Raw genomic sequence first — 21,662 nt, 5'->3', positions numbered from 1 at the left:
GGGGCCACGGGGTGCGGGGTCCCCCTGTGTCTGCAGAGGGCCCTGTTCTGAGGACTGTGCTCCCCGGGAGGGAACACCGTGCATTCTAGTCTCTTTCTGGGGACGCTACAGACCGTGACCAGGAACATTCCTCTTTGGTCTGATTCTCTCCTGGGCAGCCCTTGACACTGAACTGGGGACGTGGACCCTGGACCAGCACCCGGGACAAAGACGTCAAGGAGGCAGGAGGCATGGGGGGCCAGGGACTGGAGGGGTAGAGGCGGGAGGGACCGGCCGCAGATGCTCCCCCAGGGCGGTGCTGCTGGGGGTCGGAACTCACCCCTCCGGCCTCGGTCGGGCCCCCGTACAGAGTGCAGCCCACGGTGCACCCCGCGGGCCCGGGGCAGGCGGCCGGGCGGTGCAGGGGGGCCCGCGGGGCGCTGCACCTGCCGCCGCCTCGCAGGCCTCTCTGCCTCTGCCCCCGGGGTGCTGGGGTCCCTGGGGTCCCCGGGGGCCCTGGGGTCCCGGCGCGCAGCCGTCAGCCGGAGCAGCGCGGTCCTCGCCCTGTGAGCAAAGGGACAGACGGTGGCAAGTGCTTCCCCTTTCATGAATCAGATTCTACAGTTGCTTTGGCGGCACATAGCCGTGGACCGACCTGTGACACGCAGTTACCTACTGTGGTCTAGTCTTCACACTTTAAAAAGTTGACTTTCTATCCCCCATTAACTCTCTGAGGGCAGGGACACTGCAGTGTCCGTTCTGTCACAGTGATGGCACAATCGTCTTAGTAAAGACTGTTGGGGGACACTCTTCAAGATGTTTACCTGCACGTTTATTTTTAGATTATATGCATTTACTTCTGTCCCAATAAATTGTGGTCATGTTACAACATAAACAAAAAGACTAATTTTTAAAGGGGAGATAATTAAATACAAGCACAAAGTTTAATATTTACTTCTCCCATCCCATTTGTCCGCACACCCCATACATGTGCCCAACTTTAAGTACATGTACTCCTCTACAGCCCCCACTAGACTGCGAGCCTTACTTATAGAGGATAGTCAATCGCTGTCATCTTTTTATTTATTTTTAAATGAATGAATGAATGAATGAATGAATTAAATATTTTATTTATTTATTCATGAGAGACACAGAGAGAGAGAGAGGCAGAGACACAGGCAGAGGGAGAAGCAGGTTCCCTGCAGGGGGGCCCAATGTGGGACTTGATCCAGGGACCCTGGAATCACGCCCTGAGCCAAGGCAGGCGCTAAACCACTGAGCCACCCAGGCATCCCTGTCATCTTTTTATTTATTTATTTTTATTTTTTATTTTTTTTTCCTGTCATCTTTTTAAAGTAACCTCTACACTCAAGGTGGGGCTTGAACTCACAACCCCAAGATCAAGAGTTGCATGCTCTATAGACTGAGCCAGTTGGGCACCCCCCTCACTATTTGTCATCTTGACCTAAAATCATGCTTTCAACCTTCACCATCAGAGTCTGTGGTCCTCCACACCTGTCAGTTCTGACATACTGTTTATGTGGGTTTGGGCATATCATTAACCTTTTGTGCTCAGTTTCCTGATCTATGAATAAAGATAAAAATAACACTTACTGGGACGCCTGGGTGGCTCAGCAATCGAGCACCTGCCTTTGGCTCAGGTCATGAGCCCAGGATCCAGGATCGAGTCCCACATCAGGCTCCCTGCAAAGAGCCTGTTTCTCCCTCTGCCTGTGTCTCTGCCTCTCTCTCTCAGTGTGTGTCTCTAATGAATAAATAAATAAATCTTAAAAATAAATAAATAAATAAATAACATTTACTTCAGTAGATTGTTATGAGGATTAAATCAATTAACATATGTTAAGTGTTTAAAACAATGCTGTGCATTGTGAGGACTGTACGAGTTAGCTATTATTACATATCATTATATCCAGATAGAGAAAACAAATCATAAAACATAGCCAGGTAATTTGCCCAAAGCAAGGGGAGGTCAGGGGTATGGAATCTAATTTAGCTACTTAACATCTATAATCTCAAGTACTTCTTTTTTTTCTCTCAAGTACTTTTTATTTTTATTTTTATTTATTTATTTATTTTTTCTCAAGTACTTTTTAGTTATCAACCAAGAAGCAAGATTTTTTGGCCAATGCAACCTCCTGCTTTAACCAGATTTTAGAGTTCTCCTCATTATAAAAGAATCTCTACTCTGAAGAGTGCTGACATACAATGGAAGCCCGTATCCTACAGATTTTTCTTTTTTAAGTGGGCTCCAGGCTATGTGGAGCCCAATACAGGGCCTGAACTCACAACCTGGAGACCAACACCCAAGCCAAGGTCAAAAGTCGGACGCTTAACTAACTGAGCCATCCAGGTGCCCCTGTATCTCGTAGATTCAAAATGAAGCTCTGAACCACTCTTGGGGATTACCAGTGAGAAAGCAAAAAGTTGCTCTTGATGTTGGGGAATTGGTCTGACATGACTAGTTCCCAGTGTTGTTTGAAGTGGGCTGGGGGCTCACAGCTAGACCATGTTATTATCCTGTTGAACATAATCCCACAGAACACCGACATCAGACAAGGCCACTGAAATCATGATGGAGTGATACTGAACAAGGCCAACGCATCACTTTGTCTAAACACAGACAAAAACAAGGTCACTGTGCTACACACAAAATACAGTTTCTTTTCCTAGTTAATGAGTAACTGCTATTCTAACCAATTAACTTAGCCTCATTCTAGTCTACCTTCCCCATGGATAAGATTTACTGAGGTATCAGGGCACCTGGGCAGCTCAGTCGGTTAAGTGTCTGACTTCAGCTTAGATCATGATCTTGGGGTCCTGGGATCAAGCCCCCATGTGTCTGGCTCTGTGCTCAGCAGGGAATCTGCTTCTCCCTCTCCCCCTGTCCCTCCCCCAACCCTTGTGTGCATGCACGTGCAATCTCAAATAAATAAACAAAATCTGGGAGCCTGGGTGGCTCAGCGGTTGAGTGTCTGCCTTTGGCTCAAGCCGTGATCCCGGGGTCCTGGTGATCAATCAGGTTCCGCATTGGGCTCCCCGAGGTGAGCTTACTTCTCCCTCTGCCTATGTCTCTGCCTCTCTCTCTGTGTTTCTCATGAATAAATAAATAAAATCTCTAAAAAAATTAAAGTGAATAAAAAAATAAGCAAACGAAACCTTTAAAAAAATTTACTGAGATATCCAAATACAGGATTGTCCCAGCTTTCTAAGGGTATCAAATCTGGAGCAAACTCCCGTTTCCTTGGACCCTCCCACAAATCACCCAAATGAAATTCAAATCCTTTTTTTAAAAAAATATTTTATTTATTTATTCATGAGCAACACAGAGAGAGAGGCAGAGACACAGGCAGAGGGAGAAGCAGGCTCCATGCAGGGAGCCCGATGTGGGATTCGACCCCGGGTCTCCAGGATCATGCCCCGGGCTGCAGGCGGCGCCAAACCGCTGTGCCACCGGGGCTGCCCCTGAAATTCAAATCCTATAATAGATTTTTTCCAACACATTCTTACTGAGATGACCATAGTTCCCCATGGAGTGCATTTCTCTAGCTGCAACGAGTAATAAACCAAACTTATTCAACTACAGGTATGTTCCTGCTAGTCTTTGGCCAAAAGACATTGACACCAATATCTTCAAAATATGTCCTAGAGATAAAGTCTGAACTTTCAGAACTCCCATTCTTCCCATTTGTTTATCTAGACACACTCCATCTCAGATTCCTCTCCGGGTTCTCACCTGAGAGATCCACTTTTGAAAGCCAATACTGTAAGGTCACTGTACATGGTATAATTTCAGAGTTAAGAGCTTTCAGCACTGCCACTTGCCCATTAGCTTTGACTTTAGAGAAGTTACTTAACTTCTTTATGTTTCCTTTTCCTCTTACTAACACCTCCCTCCTAGTATTTTTTTTTAAAGATTTTATTTATTTATTAATGAGAGACAGAGAGACAGAGAGAGAGAGGCAGAGAGAGAAGCAGGCTCCATGTAGGGAACCCGACGTGGGACTCGATCCTGGGACTCCAGAACCATGCCCTGGGCCAAAGGCAGGCGCCAAACTGCTGAGCCACCCAGGGATCCCCCCTCCTAGTATTAACTAAGTTAATTGCATTTATAACAGTAAGTTAGTTAACATATATAAAGAACTTACAACATGCCTTACATACAGTAAATGACCAATATGATTTTTGGTTTTATTTTGCAAATAAAAACCTCCTTCTCTTACTTGCCCTTTTGTTCTCCAGCTTTTAAAGAATTAAGGAGGGGATGCCTGGGTGGCTCAGTGGTTGAGCTTTGTTTGCCTTTGGCTCAGGGTGTGATCAGAGTCCAGGATCCATAGAGCCTGCTTCTCCCTCTGCCTATGTCTCTGCCTGTCTCTCTATCTCTTGTGAATAATTAAATAAAATGTTAAAAAAAAAAAAAAAAAGACTTAAGGAGAACACAAGGTACCTTTTGATCTCATCCTGTTGCTTCCAAGAAAGCTCCTTCACCAACATGTGCTCTTCACGAAGACGAAACAAGCTGTCCTCCAATTCTTCCCGGCTCATTCTGCTCAAGGGTGGTTGAGCTTTCATATTCTTACCTAAAGTCCCAGGAAAGGGTACAGAGAGATTATTTTACAGTCTATCTTGATTTGAGTGTTTGAGAGGAAATTCAGGAAGGATATGAAATGCATGCTAATGGATCTCTTTATCATTTCAGATCATTCCTGGATGTGGAATATCATTCCATACTGCTCCAGCATAAGGTATGACTCAACATCCTGTCTAGAAAGTACATTCTCTTTTTAAAAATATCAAACAAAAAAATAGAAAATAAAAATATCAAACAAAGCTATTAATCTACTTAATTTTTCTTTTTAATTTACTCTTCTGTTTTTTTCTCCTTACTAGATAATTTGGACCTAGACAAAGTTGTGCCCACAACTATCTTCAAACCCTTACTAAGGAAAAGGATAGAAACCTTTCTTGATTACCAAGTCATCTCATTTGTTTTCGTGGTTTGGAGAAACTGTCCCCAAATTTGCCTCCTTGACATAGAGCATTTGCGTGGTCTAAGCAGAGGAAAGTAGAGTACATTTTTCAGTGTGCGAGTGTTCACTGACCCACAGTCAGGTCTGATCTCATGAGAAAGATCTTAAGATTCCAACGCTCAAAATATAGCTCCTTTCCTGGAGGAAAGAGTTCAGAACTTCAGTCTCAGAACCACTGCAGCCACCACTACCACCTCTCTGGTTTAGACTTTGGAAATCATATATTTTAAAAAAAAACAGCTTTATTGAAGTGTAATTGGCATGTAATACACTGAATATACTTAAAGTGTAAAAATTTGGTTAATTTTGACATCTGTATATAACTGTGAAACCATCACATAAGATAATGACTATATCCATCGTTGCCAAATTTCCTTGTGCCCCTTTGTGATCCATTGCTTTCCACCCTACCCTAACACCAATTCCACTTTAGTCCCCAGGCAACCACTGATGATGGCTTTCTATTGCTATAGTTCTGATTTTCTAGAATTTTATATAGATCAAAACATCCATTATGTACTTGTTTTATTTTTTAGTTTAGAGGGGTGGTTTGATTTCTTTCACTCAGTATAATTCTTTTGAGATTCATCCACGGTGTTTCTTATATCAGTAGTTTCTTTTGATTGCTGGTAGCATTTCACTGTACAGATATACCATAATTTATTATCCATTTACTGTTGATGGATATTTGAATTGCTTCTAGGTTTTGGCTGTTACAAATACAGCAGCTATGAAAATCTTTGTTTAAGTCTTTGTGTGGACATGTTTTAATTTTTCTTGGGTAAATACATAGGAGTGGAATAGCTGGGTCATAAGATAGGTGTATGTTTAACTTTTTAAAAGTCTGGGCAGCCCGGGTGGCTTGGTGGTTTAGCACTGCCTTCAGCCCAGGGCCTGGTCCTGGTGACCCAAGATCAAGTCCCACGTCGGGCTCCCCACATGGAGCCTGCTTCTCCCTCTGCCTTTCTCTCTCTCCCTCTGTGTGTGTGTGTGTGTCTCATGAATAAATAAATAGAATCTTTAAAAAAAAATCTGTCCAACTGTTTTACAAATATATATATCTCACAATATGTAATATTACATATATTCTCTATTATTTCTTGGAATCACTTGGAAGTAAATTGTACACATGATATTCCATTACTCTAAACACTTTATTGTATATCTCCTGAAAATAAGGACATAACCACAGTATAATTCTAATTCTATTATTCCTTCTACATTTATTATTTGGAATTCTACTATAAGGTAAAAATTTCTCTTTACTACATTTATTTATTAATATATTTATTTATATGTATGCAATCTCATGGATTCCTATTTTATTCAATGGGTGAATAATCCAACAATATCATTATTCATGTTGACACTCAAATTGTTCCAGATTCAGCCAGTGTGAGCCTTTTCAGCTGGTTCTGGTATCCTTTAGAAATATCTCTATGAGTTTTTGAGAATTTCCACATTTTTGGATATAATAAGATGTTTCTAGACTCACCTTGTACGTTTTTTGCCCAAACCCCTGGTTCCTTCTAGTGGAGAATTATATTTAAAACTAAGATGTGAAAAAAGGAAAAAAAAAAAAAAGACAAAGATATGAGTGGGGCGCCTGGCGGGCTTAGTTGGTAAAACACACAGCTGTTGATCTCAGGGTCATGAGTTCAAGCCCAATGTTGGACATGGAGCCTACTTAAAGAAAAAAACAAAGCCAAGAAACTATAGGGTCCCCTAGCAGGCTCAGTCGGCAGAGCATGCCACTCTTGATTTCGAGGTCTTGAGTTCAAGTTCCACATGTGGTATAGAGCTTAATTAAAAACAATAACAGGGGCAGCCCGGGTGGCTCAGAGGTTTAGTGCTGCCTTCAGCCCAGGGCATGATCCCGGAGACCTGGGATTGAGTCCTGTGTCGGGCTCCCTGCATGGAGCCTGCTTCTCCCTCTGCCTGTGTCTCTGCCTCTCTCTCTCTCTGTATCTCTCATGAATAAATAAATAAAATCTTTAAAAAAATAAAATAAAATAAAAACAACAACTAAGATCTGAAGAGATATTCAACATCACTAATAATCAGGAAAATGCAAATCAAAACCACAAAGAGATATCACCTCACATCTGTCAGAATGGTTAGTATCAAAAAGACAAAAAATATCAAGTGTTGGCACAGATGTGGAGAAAAAGGAACGCTCGTGCACTGTTGGTAGGAACATAAATTGGTGTAGCCACTGTGGAAAACGTGAAGGTATGGAGGTTCCTTAAAAAATTAAAAATGAGTTAACAGGGATCCCTGGGTGGCACAGCGGTTTGGCGCCTGCCTTTGGCCCAGGGCGCGATCCTGGAGACCCGGGATCGAATCCCACATCGGGCTCCCGGTGCATGGATCCTGCTTCTCCCTCTGCCTGTGTCTCTGCGCCTCTCTCTCTCTCTGTGACTATCATAAATAAATAAAAAAAAATTAAAAAAAAATGAGTTAACATATGATCCATTAATTCAACTACAGGGTACTTACCCGAAAAACCCCAAAACATGAATTTGACAAGATATATGCACCCCTAGTTTACTTTGGCATTATTTAGAATAGTCTAGATATGGAAGCAACCCAAGGTAGGTGAATGGATAAAGAAGATGTGCTATGAAAAAAAGAAAAGAAAAAAAGAGAGAGAGGAAAACAAAGCATAAGGACTCTTGTAGATAGAGAATACACTGAAGGTTGATGGAGGGAGGTTGGTGGGGATGGGCTAGATGGGTGATGGGTATTAAGGAGGGAGGGCACTTGATATGATGAACACTGAGTGTTGTATGTAAGTGATGAATCACTCAATTCTACTCCTTTTTTTTTTTAATTTTTATTTATTTATGATAGTCACATACAGAGAGAGAGAGAGAGAGAGGCAGAGACACAGGCAGAGGGAGAAGCAGGCTCCATGCACCAGGAGCCTGACGTGGGATTCGATCCCGGGTCTCCAGGATCGCGCCCTGGGCCAAAGGCAGGCGCCAAACCGCTGCGCCACCCAGGGATCCCTCAATTCTACTCCTGAAACCAACATTGCGCTGTATGTTAACTAGAATTTAAATAAAAAATTGAAAAAAATTAACATTAAAATAATAGCAAACTGAAACAAACAGCACATAAAAAGGCTTTTCACCATGACCAAAGGGAACTTATCCCAGGAATACAGGCTGGTTTTAACATATGAAAATCAATCAATGTGGGGTGCCTGAGTGGCTTAGATGGTTAAGTGTTTGACTTTTGATTTTAGCTCAGGTTATGATCTCAGGGTTATGAGATCAAGCCCTGCATTGGGTTCTGTGCTCAACAGAGAGTCGGCTTGTCCCTCTCCCTCTGCTCCTCCCCACCACCTCACTCACTCTCTTTCTGTCAAAAAAATAAGTAACACTTTACTTATTTGTTAACACATTAATAAGTAAAATTTTAACACATTATTAACACATTACTTTTACTTATTTATTAACACATTAAGAAGTAAAACTTTACTTATTTATTTGAGAGACGAAGAGAGAGAGCCTGTGCATGTGCACAAGCAGGGGAAGGGGCGGAGGGAGAGGGAGAAGCAGATATCCCACTGAGCAGGTTTGATTGATGTCCCATGCAGGGGGCTCCATCACAGAACCCTGAGATCATGACCTGAGCCGAAGGCAAACACTTAACCAGTGGAGCCACCCAGGTGCCCTTAAGTAAAATCTTAAAAAAAAAAAAAAAAAAAAAAAAAAAGGAAGACATCCCATGTTTATGGATTTCAAGATTTAATATTGATAAGATGCCAAGATTTCCACGATTCATGTACGATTCAACACAGTCCCTATCAAAATTCCAGTTGGCTTTTTTTTCCCCACACATTGACAAGCTGATCCTAAAGTTTATTTGGAAATGCAAGGAACCCAGAATAGCTAAAATAACCTTGAAAAATAACAAAGTAGGAGGATTTGTACATCTTGATTTCAAAACTAATAATAATCAAGACAGCAGAGTACTGATACAGGAAACATATCCATATTCCATAAATGGAATAAAACTGAGAGTCCAGAAGTAGACCCTTACATTTACAGTTAAATGCTTTACAACAAACATGCCAAGAAAATTCAAAGGGGAAAGAATAGTTTTTTCAACAAATGGTCACTGGGTGACTAGATAGACACATGCAAAAGAATGAAGTTGGATCCTTATCTCACGCCATAAAAAAAAAAAAAAATTAACTCAAAATGGATCACAGACCTAAACGTAAAAGCTAAAACTAAAAAATTCTTAGAAAAAAACACAGAAGGCAATGTGGACGGAACTGGAGGGTAACATGCTGAGTGAAATAAAGCAGTTGGAGAAGGACAATTATCATATTTTTCACTCTTACATGGGATATAAGAAATAGTGAAAGGGATTATAAGGGAAAGGAGGGGAAATGAGCGGGAAAAATCAGAGAGAGAGACAGACCATGAGAGCCTCCTAACTCTGGGAAACGAACAAAGGGTTGTGGAAGGAGAGGCGGGTGAGGGGTTGGGGTAACTGGGTGACAGGCACTGAGTGGGGCACTTGGGGATGAGCACTGGGTGTTATACTATATGTTGGCAAATTGAATTTAAATGAAAAAAATGTAATTAGAGGAAAACACAGAAGGAAACCTTTGTGATCTTGGATTAGGCAGTGTTAAACATGACACTATGAAGTTAGACATGAAACTAAAAGCACAAGTGACAAAAGAAAAAATAGATAAATTGGACTTCATCAAAATTAACTTTTGTGATTCAGAGAACACTATTAAGGAGCGGTTTAGCGCCGCCTTCAGCCCAGGGCGTGATCCTGGAGACCAGGGATCGAGTCCTGCATCGGGCTCCCTGCATGGAGCCTGCTTCTCCCTCTGCCTGTGTCTCTGCCTCTCTCTCTCTCTGTGTTTCTCATGAATAAATAAATAAAATCTTTAAAAAATAAAAATAAAAATGGAGAAAAGATCTAAAGGGACTTTTCTGCAAAGAAGCTATACAAGTGGCTGATAAAGACATGAAAGATGTTCAGTGTGATAATTCATTAGGGAAGTGCAAATCAAAACCACAAAAGAAAGAAATTTTTAGGGCAGCCCGGGTGGCTCAGCGGTTTAGCGCTGCCTTTGGCCCAGGGCGAGATCCTGGAGTCCCGGGACTGAGTTCCACGTGGGGTCCCTGCATGGAGCCTGCGTCTCCCTCTGCCTGTGTCGCTGCCTCTCTGTCTCTGTATCTCTCATGATTGAATAAAAAACAAAATTAAAAAAAAAAAAGAAAGAAAGAAATTTTTAAAAACCATATGAGATATCACTTCAATAACAAGGGAGGATATGAAAAAATTGGAACTCTCATACATTGTTGGTAGGTACATAAAAGGGCACAACTGCTTTAAAAATAGTTTGGCATTTCCTCAGAATGTCAAACATACAGCTACCATATGACCTAGCTTTTCCACTTTTAGGTATATACCTAAGAGAAATGAAAACATGTCCACACATAAAACGTATACATAAATGTTCACAGCAGCATTATTCATCATAGCCCCGAAGTGAAAACAACCCAAATGATGAAGATGAACAAAATGTGGTATGATCATACAATGAGATATTATTCAGCAATAAAAGGAATGAAAGTATTGATAAATGCTACAACATGGATGAACTTTGAAAACACTATGCCAAGTCAGAGAAGCCAGACTCACAAAAAAACATGTTATATGACTTCATTTGCAAAGAATGTCCAAAATAGACAAAGTGATAGAGCCTAAAAGCAGATAAGAGATTATTAGGGGTCCTATGTAGGGACACGGGAAATGTCTGCTACAGGGTTTGTTTTTGGGGTAAATACTCTGAAATTGGGGCACCTGGGTGATTCAGTGGTTGAGCATCTGCCTTTGGCTCAGGTTGTGATGCCGGGGTCCTGGGATCGAGTCCCACATTGGGTTCCCCGCAGGGAGCCTGCTTCTCCCTCTGCCTGTGTCTCTGCCTTTCTCTCTGTGTCTCTCATGAATGAATGGATGAATGAATGAATGAATGAATAAATAATCTTTTAAAAATAAATAGATAAATGAATAAATTTTCTGAAATTAGTGGGGGTGAATTTGCAAAAAATGCTGAATATAGTTAAAATAGCTGAATTGGGGGATCCCTGGGTGGCTCAGCGGTTTGGTTCCTGCCTTTGGCCCAGGGCATGATCCTGGGGTCCCGGGATCGAGTCCTGTGTTGCACTCCCTGCATGGAGCCTGCTTCTCCCTCTGCCTGTGTCTCTGCCTCTCTCTCTCTCTCTCTATGTCTATCATGAATGAATAAATAAAATCTTAAAAATAAATAAATAAAATAAAATAAAAATAAATAAAATTGCTGAATTGTACACTTTAAATGAGCAAATTTTATGGCATGTAAACTATCCCAATAAAACTGTTATTACAAAAAAAAACTGTTATTACAACATATATATATTATTATAAAAATGTTAGTGTATACATCTCCCACATATGAATGAGGAAATAAAATATAAATGGACAGTTTGAAGAAGAATAAAGTACACACCAACACACATACTAGCTTAAGAAACAGACCATCAGGGGATCCCTGGGTGGCGCAGCGGTTTAGTGCCTGCCTTTGGCCCAGGGTGCGATCCTGGAGACCCGGGATCGAATCCCACGTCGGGCTCCCGACATGGAGCCTGCTTCTCCCTCTGCCTATGTCTCTGCCTCTCTCCCTCTCTCTCTGTGGCTATCATAAATTAAAAAAAGAAACAGAACATCAAAAATAAACTAAAAAAAAAGAGACAGAACATCACTAGTACACGAAGAACCCTCTGTAAGTTTCTACCCATACTATTTCTTTCTTCTCCCAGAGGTGACTACCATCTTGAATGTTCTATTATTACTAACTACCTCATATTTCTTCATAATTTTATAAATACTATTAGATCTATTTTATTATAAAGAAAATACATGTGTAATTTCACTGTATGAATATATATCAACGTGCATTCATTTTCTGAACTGTGCACATTTATGGTTGTTTCCATTTTTTGTCTTATGAATAACACTGCTATGACCATTCTGGCATATGTCTCCTGGTACACACCGCAAAAATTTCTGCAAATTTTTTACCCAGCAGTAAAGTAGCATGTTCAACTTTACTAGATAATGCCAAGTTTTTTCCCCAAGTGATCTCACCATTTATGCACCCATGGACAGTGCATAAAGCATCCTACCCTTGAAAAAATTTAAGGTGAAATCAAGTGAACATAGATTCAATAATAGCTATGGTTAAGATTGAGTGGTGGGAGACTAGGAACAAAGTTACAAAAATATCTTAAGGTAAGTGTGGAAGAAGGTCTTGTGGGGTTGTGCTCTTTCATCTTAGATTGCCCACCCTACTTAGTGAGAGTGAGGGGCTAATCATATGGATAGAGGAACGAGACCACTCACTTGTTCTCCACTTTTGTCGTGGTGGTGTTTAGCTTTACCTCCTAAATTCACATAGTAAAACTTGTGTTATAAGAATTTAGGAATAAAATGTTGAGGAGATTGAGGAAGAGAGCTGAGAGCAAAGCAGTCACTGTGGAGGCCGGCAAGATGCCCCACAATGACAGACTGAATATTGTTTTGATTTTAAAAGACATCCACCTCCAGACACAATTTACCTTTCGACACTGGTACCATCACAGGTATCAGTCTATGTCTCTAATAGGTCCTTTGATGCGCTGTACGCAGGAGATGTGATGTCATATCAGTTCCCAAGCTATAGGAGATCCCAGAGGGCACTGAAATAAAGGAAAAATCCAGTCAATTATATCCAACTTTAGGATATCTTCTGCAGGCCGCACTTAGTTGTAGGGGGAATTTATCAACACTTTCTTGATGGGACATGACACACCAGCATTTTTTTGTGGTGGTATTGACCACTCTTTTAAGACTAAGTGGTGCCAAAAAAAAAAAAAAAAAAGACTAAATTGTGCCTGGCTTGCTCAGTCAGTAGAGCATGTGGCCCTTGATCTCAGAGTTGTGAGTACAAGCCCCACACTGAGGAATGGATTACTTAAAATGAAAAATGAAATACTTTGGGGTGCTTGGCTGGCTCAGCTCATAGAGCATGTGACTGTTGATCTCAGGGTTCTGAGTTCAAGCCCCATGCTGGTTGTGGAGCTTACTTAAAAAAAAAAAAAAAAAAAAAAAAAGACTAGGCATTCAGGAATAAGGACCTTACTTATTTTAAATGAAATTAATTTTTCTGGGATCCCTGGGTGGCGCAGCGGTTTGGCGCCTGCCTTTGGTCCAGGCCGCAATCCTGGAGACCCAGGATTGAATCCCACGTCGGGTTCCCGGTGCATGGAACCTGCTTCTCCCTCTGCCTGTGTCTCTGCCTCTCTCTCTCTCTCTCTGTGTGACTATCATAAATAAATAAAAATTTTAAAAAATCAATTTTTCTGATTATAGAATTTATGCATATCATTTGGGGTCATTTTTTAAGTGTCTGCTCATCCTGGAAGCCAGTGACCATCCCTTTCTCTAAGAAAGAAGCTTTTGACCCCTACCTCCCCACTCCATTTACAGAGACTGACCCTCCAGTAACCAATTTATAGTTTGTGATCCAGGACCCACAGTCATTATTCATTGGACCAGGAATAGACGGAGACGCCTGGGTGGCTCAGTGTTTGAGCCACTGCCTTTGGCTCAGGGCGTGGTCCCAGAGTTTCAGGATTGAGTCCCACATCGGGCTCCCTGCAGGGAGCCTCCTTCTCTCTCTGCCTGTCTGCTTCTCTCTCTGTGTCTCTCAAGAATAAATGGGTAAAATCTTAAAAAAAAAAAAAAAAAAAAAAAAGACCAGGAATAGACAACTGACCCAAGCTGGGCCAATCACATTCTCTTTTTCAGATGGTTGGAAATGAGACTGAGAGAGTTAAATTAACCTCTTTGGAGAGCTAGAACTATTCTATAAACTTGGAAGTTCTGGTATGGCCATGATCTGCTCTGTAGACTGATATTCTATCTGTAGAGTTGCCTCACACCTTGCTTAACACTCTTTTCCTGGATTTTAGTATCCAGTCTTTGGCTTGAAATACTGTTGCTTCATGGCCAACTAATCTTTGACAAAACAGGAAAGAATATGCAATAGGAAAAGACAGTCTCCTCAACAAATGTGTTGGGAAAACTGAACAGCAACATGCAGAAGACTGGAACTGGACTGCTTTCTTACACCACACACAAAAATAAGCTCAAAGTGGATGAAAGACCTTAACGTGAGACGGCGTGCTCGCTTCGGCAGCACATATACTTAACGTGAGACGGGAAACCATCAAAATCCTAGAGAACACAGGCAGCAACCTCTTTGACCTTGGCCGTAACAACTTCTTGTTAGACAAGTTGCCCGGGGCAAGGGAAACAAAAGCAAAAATGAACTACTGGGACTTCAAGATAGACAGCTTCTGTGCAGCAAAGGAAATAATCAACAAAACTAAAAGTCAGCCTATAGAATGGGAGAAGATATTTGTAAATGATATACCTGATGAAGGATTAGTATCCAAAGTTTCTAATGACGGGGCACCTGGGTGACTCAGCTGATGAGCCTCTGCCTTCAGCTCAGGGCGTGACCCCGGGGTCCTGGGATCGAGTCCTACATCGGGCTCCCTGCATGGAGCCTGCTTCTCCCTCTGCCTGCGTCTCTGCCTCTCTCTCTGTCTCTCATGAATAAATAAATAAAATCTTTTAAAAAATAAAGATAAAAATAAAAATAAAATAAAATCTGGGGACCCTGGGTGTCTCAGGCAGTAAAACATCTGACTCTTTATTTTGGCTCAGATTATGATCTCAGGGTCGTGAGATAGAGGCCTGTGTTAGGCTCCATGCCCAGCATGAAGCCTGCCTAAGATTCTCTCTCCCACTCACCCTCTGCCCCACCCCCCTGCTCATGTGTTCCCTAAATCAATCAATCAATCAATCAATCAATCAATCAGTTAAATCAAATCAAATCTAAACGCCTTACCATGGCTGACAAAGCCCTCCATGATCTGACCTTCTTCGTATTTCTCAGATCCATACCTTGAACACCTCTCCCCCAGCAGACAACACTCCTGGACACTGGCCTCCTCTTTGCTCCCCCAACCATCAAGTTCCTTGCCCTAAGGCCTGGTACTTTATGGGAATACTCTTTCCCCTGCTCTTTACATGGCAGTTTCCATCTCATCCTTCAGTCTCTCAGCATCTTTTCACTTGCCAAGAGGACTTTCTCTGACCTTCATAACTAAAGTGAGCACTTCCTCAGTTTACTCTGTATGTTGCCCTGTTTATTTCCCTTGTAACACTACTAACATACTCAAAACTTTGTATTATATTTGTTTATTATCTTCTCTCACTAAAATAAAAGGACTTTGAAGGCAGAAAATTGGTTAATTTTGTTTACCTCTATTTCCCAGATCTTAGAACATAGAAGGTTCTACTAAACATACGTTGAATAAATAAATAGATGAACAAGTAAACAAATCAAGAGAGAGAAATGACATTGAATGACTGAGATGAGTTAAAAAGTCCTGGAAGCTTTCTGTTCTTGATTCTAGTCTTTTCCAAGGACTGTCTCTGTTCCTGCTCTTGGGTTCTATAGGAGAATCCTATGTCCTGTATAACAAATATCCCATTTCTGCAGGAGCTAGCTCCTGAAGAGGCTTGTTTACAAGCTTACTTTGAACAAATAGAGAAATATAATAGACATTCTATCACTGGGAGAGGATATTAATATCTGTTGATCTACTTTCCAGATAATTTAACTTGAATTAGATCCTTCATATTTCCTTCTGTAATGTTTCATTTTTTAAAACCATAATAAGTGGAGGACATCTTTCTAATGATATAATTTTAAGTGGATCTATACAGAATTTATAGCATGTCTATTTTTTTAAAGATTTTATTTATTTATTCATGAGAGACACAGAGAGGCAGAGACACAGGCAGAGGGAGAAGCCGGCTCCCCACAGGGAGCCTGATGTGGGACTAGATCCTGAGAATCCAGGATGAGCCGAAGGCAGACACTCAACTGCTGAGCCAACCAGGCATCCCTATCACATGCCTATTTTAAAGAAACTAAACAGTCACCCCGAAGTGGATGTCTTTTCATGTTAGATAATAGTCCTAAGATTAGAACAGAATGGAAGCAATCATGGAAATCATTTTTTTTAAAGATTTTATTTATTTATTTGTGAGATACAAAGATGACAACAGAGATAGAGAGAACATGAGTGGGGAAGAGAGGAAGAAGCAGGTCCCCCCTGGAGCAGAAAGCCTGACATGGGGCTCATCCTAGGACCCTGAGATCACAACACATACACTTAACTGACTGAGCCACCCAGGTGCCCTGACCATTTTGTTTTAAAGTAAATCTCACATTTAAGGTAGCTTTTGCAAGTTTGCTAAATTATCCCATCTTCCCAGCCTCCTATTGTGGAGAAGTAACATGAAGGAAAAGGAGAGATGACAGTGTTACAGGCCGGTCCTCTGGACCTCAAGCCATTTGCAAAAACAGAACTATAGCAGAAGAGATGCTGTAGTTCTTTTACTATCTAAGGCCACAGAAGATTGTCCTCATTTTTGACCATTCCAAAATACACCACTAAAGCTGTATAGCATCATGGAGTGACCGAAAAGTACTAAAACTGAAGTCAAAGGAGCTCCAGTAAAGACATGGAGGTTCTCAGAATTCCAGAAAAGAAAACCCCAGAAAGAAAGTCAGTGAAAGGGGATCCTGGGTGGCTCAGTGGTTTAGCACCTGCCTTTGGTTCAGGGCGTGATCCTGGAGTCCCAGGATCAAGTCCCACATCAGGCTCCCTGCATGGAGCCGGCTTCTCCCTCTGCCTGTGTCTCTGTGTGCCTCTCATGAATAAGTAAATAAAATCTTAAAAAAAAAAAAAAAGAAAAAGAAAAAAGAAAGAAAGTCAGTGAAAGCATGATTAAAGGAACATCTAAATCCAAAGAAGTGGCCAGATTTAATCTCCCAGGGAAAAAGGATTGGAGAGTAGATGTAAGTAAGGAGGGTTTATCAATTATTTTTAACTCAATGGAATGAAAAACTAAAAGAATTCCCTTGAAGTAATCTTTGGAATTTAGGGCACTGGGGCAAACGTAGAGTGAGGGAGAACAAAGAATAACCCTTTAAGAGTGATGGATGCATAAAGCCAGCTTGATGACCCCAGTAATAATAATTATACAGCCAGCTCCTCTATCTCTGATTTTATACTCCCCTCTGATTTAGAGAGAATGAACTGTAAATTGTGACTATAATCAAGAACCTAAGAATAAGAAAGACATGGATTCCCATCTTTCTGTCATGTGTGACCACAGACAAGTTACTTAACCACTTTCTTAGCTTTTTTATCTATGAAACAGGGATGAAATACTAACCTCATATGGTTATGATGAGGATCAATTAAGATAATGCCTATAAAAAGTTCAACATAATGGTTGATATTTAGTACAGGTTCCAAGTTAGGTAAATGCAAGTTGTTTTTGTTGTGTCCACTGAACTAGTCTCTGGCTGGTTGATAAGTTTACACTGTATTTATCTGTATAAGTTATTGATTTAAATTATGCCATACATGATTTTCTTGTGTGTTGGGTTAATATAAGTCAGTTCTCGGGATGCCTGGGTGGCTCAGTGGTTGGGCAGCTGCCTTCGGCTCAGGTTGAGATCCCTGGATCGGGGATCAAGTCCCGCGTTAGGCTCCAACAAGGAGCCTGCTTCTCCCTCTGCCTGTGTCTCTGCCTCTGTGTGTGTGTGTGTGTCTCTAATGAACAAATAAATAAATCTTTGAAAAAATATATGAGTCAGTTCTCTATAATACTCACATATCACGTGTCTCCTCACTAGTCCATAAGCTCTTTTTTTTTTTTTTTTTTGGTCCATAAGCTCTTTTGAGGATATCTTTGTATATAGACTGCTTAACACAGTGCCTGGTACCTGCAAATGTATAATAATTTTTAGCCGATGCATTATTATGACGTTGGATTGTAGCAGAAAGTATTTTCATTTTTTGGAATTGCTTTTAATGATTTTACAAAGTTTTTTTTAGTTTTCCTCTATATCCAAGAACACAAAAGCCATAGGGGTGTCACTGATTTGAGTAGGAGAGAGGAGGAATTAAAAAAATCCAAAAATCAGGTGAAAAATCTGTTCAAAGGAATGCCAGTAGCATATCAGTAGTGCACAGGAAATGATGCTGCAAAAATATTTCCCTCAATTAAAAATTAATGGATTAAGTGGGCCTGCATGACAAAATATAGAAATAGGGTTTTAGCTATTTCAAAATGAATATGGATTGGGAATTTAAGTCTTCCCACTGTACAAGAAATTTTTTGAAGGCCCCCAAAAGAGTCAAGTCCCTGAGAGGGGAGCTACAGTGGGCTACTTTGAGTTGAAGGCCTGGGGGCAGGAAGGGACAAATTATGAACAGACCTTTAAAAAAATATTCTTATAGTAAGCAAGAGAACCAGGAGGAGCTGACCTTATGTAAGAGGATAGAAGCAAATGAGAGACATAGTATTGAGAAACTTGGAATAGAGAGAAAGAGAGGCTGTGGAGAAGAGTGCAGGCTCCGTAATTGTAGCATGAGTTGTATGAACGTTTAGAAAAGCTGACAGGAATCCTGGAATTTGGATTGAACCTAATTTAACAAGTATTACTGTGTGCCCATTTTGTGCAGTTGCTACAGGATGAAAAAAAATTGCTCTTAGGAGGTGAATAATTAAGAAAGGAAACGAGAAAAACACATTCTTAACTGTAAGGTAAAAAAAGTCAGAGAAAAACAAAGCAAAATAAGAGTGTAAAGGAAGACTGAGATTCACATTCACTTGAAAGACCAGATAAAGCTTAATGGAGGGGCAACTGTTGAAGCCTGGCAGGGATATTGGCAGGTGGAGACAGAGTATTCCACAGAGAGGCCCGGTTGGATGTAGTCAGGGGTGTGCGAAGGGCAGGGTGGTCCTGGACAGTAGCAGGCAGGCATGCTGAGTTTGAGAAAGAGAGTTGTAGGAATTTAAGTGAAAGGAGGCATATTTTTAAAGACCTTGCATGTAAGTCAGAAGAGTCTTATTCATTCTGCAGATAATTGGCAGCGATGACATATTTTGAGCACAAGAGCTTTAGAGTTAGAGCTAAGGAAGAGCTTCAGGAAGATTTATCTGACGTTAGTGAGTGAGAGAGACTGACAGGAGGAATGTAAGGATATTGCTGTGGTTCAGGCAAGTGGCCTTGAATGAGGAAGGATGAAAAATGGAAGAGCTGAATGGATCACAAAGACACTGGGGAAGAAGAATGAAAAGCCTTGGCAACTAGTTAAAAATGGAATGGAGTCAAGAGAGTGACAGTATCAAAGATGACCTAGGGATGTGTTGCCTGGATGCCAGGGAGACAGGCAACACAATACAAAATTAATAAACTTATTTCACTCTTCTCAAAACAGGGAAAGAAGTGGGGGACTATGTGTGTCACATATAAACTTACAGTTCTTGTTTCCTCCAGAGAGCTCACTCTAATTCTTTCCTGACTGTTCTGGTGTCCTCTGGTCCTGTAGAATCCTCTTGTCCTCCTGGCTCGTTAAAAGAGGAATTAATACAGTTCTGTTTAGCTCTTAAGATATTAACTCTTTGTAGATCAGACCCTGAAGGCTGTGCTTTTCTTCCATGCATGTTGCAGTTGAAGAAAGTGCAGCAAAAGATTCCTTAATATACCAGTTTCTCAACTAAAATCAAAGCTGAAAACATTTATTTGATTTGAGATTAATAGAAATTTGTTGATATTGGGAGAATGATCCTTAAATCTCTTCTTGAGGGGCAACAGTGGGAGATTTGAGCCATAAGATCTCTTTGAAGACACAGACCCTGTTTCACTGGTAGAATTGAGGAGGCAATCCACATGCCAGAAAGTAAAAGAATGTATATCTCCCAATTCACTGTGACCACAGTTTCCAAACCAAATACTGGGCTATAATTATGCAACAGCAGAACTTGATATTTGAAAATTAGATGTTCTTAAAAATTCTGCATGGGTGTTCACTGCATTCATGCCATCTATAAAGTGGCAGATGGTCTCAACTGTCATATGAAATTGTCCCTTTAATGCATACTCAGGGTGTGCATTGGGAAATTCCATTCTGATTACTGTCATGAAGTGCAGGGATTCCCAAGAGGGTGACCACATGTTTAATAGGCTTCATGTGACTTCCCCTATATCCTATGAAATAATTAATAAAATTAAATTAAATTAGGGATCCCTGGGTGGCGCAGCGGTTTAGCGCCTGCCTTTGGCCCAGGGCGCGATCCTGGAGACCCGGGATCGAATCCCATGTCGGGCTCCTGGTGCATGGAGCCTGCTTCTCCCTCTGCCTGTGTCTCCGCCTCTCTCTCTCTCTCTCTGTGTGTGACTATCATAAATAAATAAAAATTAAAAAAAAAAAAAAGTTTAAAAAAAAAAATAAAAAAAATTAAATTAAATTAAAATGAGGGAGACAAATAGGAAGTATAGAAATGACCTAGAACACATAAATTTTCCAGTATAAGAAAATCAACACAATGTTTTCCCAGGTTTAAGTGACAGAGGCCTTTTCTGCACCTAAGATCACTTCTTGCTCAAGCTATTTCACAAGAAATCTTAGGTCTTCTCTCCTTTTTTGGATGGATCTAACCGGAGATAGTGCTGGGCAAAATTTTGAAGTAGATCAAGTTTGTGTTTGGTGATCTTGCTCTCTCTTTTCTGTATCTCTGATTTTTGTTAATTTTTTAAACATTTCTTCCTGCCCCTTGATATCCTCATTACATCTTAGGTTGAATTTAAACCATTTAATATTCTTTTCACTAGGCTTAATGTACTTTTTTTTTTCTTTTAGGATTTTATTTATTTGGGAGGGGGGTGAGAGAGGAGGGGCAGAGAGACAAGCAGACTCCCTGCTGAGTGGGGAGCCTGACCCTGGGCTCCATCCCAGGACCCTGAGATCATGACCTGAGCCAAAGTTAGATGCTTAATGGCTGAGCCACCCAAGCACCCTGGCTTAACGTACTTTTAAATGTGGAATGTAAGGCCTTGTTCCATGTTAAAGGAATCTCAGTGATCACAAAGGAATTGGGAAATATAATAGCATTTTTCTGATTACAAGAATAATACATGTTCATGGTAGACATGAACAGAAAAATAAGATGAAATATACTAGTAATCCTATCACACAGAGATAGCTGTAATGCTATCATTTTGGTTTGTGTATGCATAGAAGTATATATAAAATTTAAAATAGGGATCCCTGGGTGGCGCAGCGGTTTGGCGCCTGCCTTTGGCCCAGGGCGCGATCCTGGAGACCCAGGATCGAATCCCACGTCGGGCTCCCGGTGCATGGAGCCTGCTTCTCCCTCTGCCTATGTCTCTGCCTCTCTCTCTCTCTCTCTCTCTGTGTGACTATCATAAATAAAGAAAAAAATAAAAATAAAAAAATAAAATAAAAATAAAATAAAATTTAAAATAAAAATAGGATCATGTATTTCACTTTTTAATATTAAAAGTTCTAATTGTAGTAAAATACACATAACATAAAATTTATTATCTTAACCATTTTTAGGTATACAGTTCAGTAACATTAAGTATTGTTAAAACACAAAACTCAAAAAAAAAAA

General features: G+C 40.7%; 1 protein-coding gene and 1 long non-coding RNA gene across 2 annotated transcripts in view; one reads left to right on the top strand and one right to left on the bottom strand.

Moving 5' to 3' along the window:
* Positions 1 to 19,601, bottom strand: part of RPGRIP1 (RPGR interacting protein 1) — a 71,109-nt gene extending 51,508 nt beyond the window's left edge. The window contains 4 exon segments of the mRNA NM_001313773.1: positions 320 to 543; positions 4,445 to 4,577; positions 12,665 to 12,784; positions 19,507 to 19,601. Of these exon segments, the coding sequence (NP_001300702.1) occupies positions 320 to 543; positions 4,445 to 4,577; positions 12,665 to 12,683 (376 nt within the window). The 5' untranslated portion in view covers positions 12,684 to 12,784; positions 19,507 to 19,601.
* Positions 4,466 to 5,957, top strand: LOC102153068. The gene is made up of 3 exons (XR_005370356.1): positions 4,466 to 4,595; positions 4,697 to 4,742; positions 4,888 to 5,957. It is a non-coding gene; the product is annotated as an uncharacterized LOC102153068 (long non-coding RNA).
* Positions 19,602 to 21,662: the final 2,061 nt, after the last annotated feature.

Source organism: Canis lupus, chromosome 15 (assembly GCF_011100685.1).
Source record: "Canis lupus familiaris isolate Mischka breed German Shepherd chromosome 15, alternate assembly UU_Cfam_GSD_1.0, whole genome shotgun sequence".
NCBI lineage: Eukaryota > Metazoa > Chordata > Mammalia > Carnivora > Canidae > Canis > Canis lupus.
Note: the sequence above shows the minus strand (reverse complement) of the source record. Positions and strands in the feature narration are given on the sequence as shown.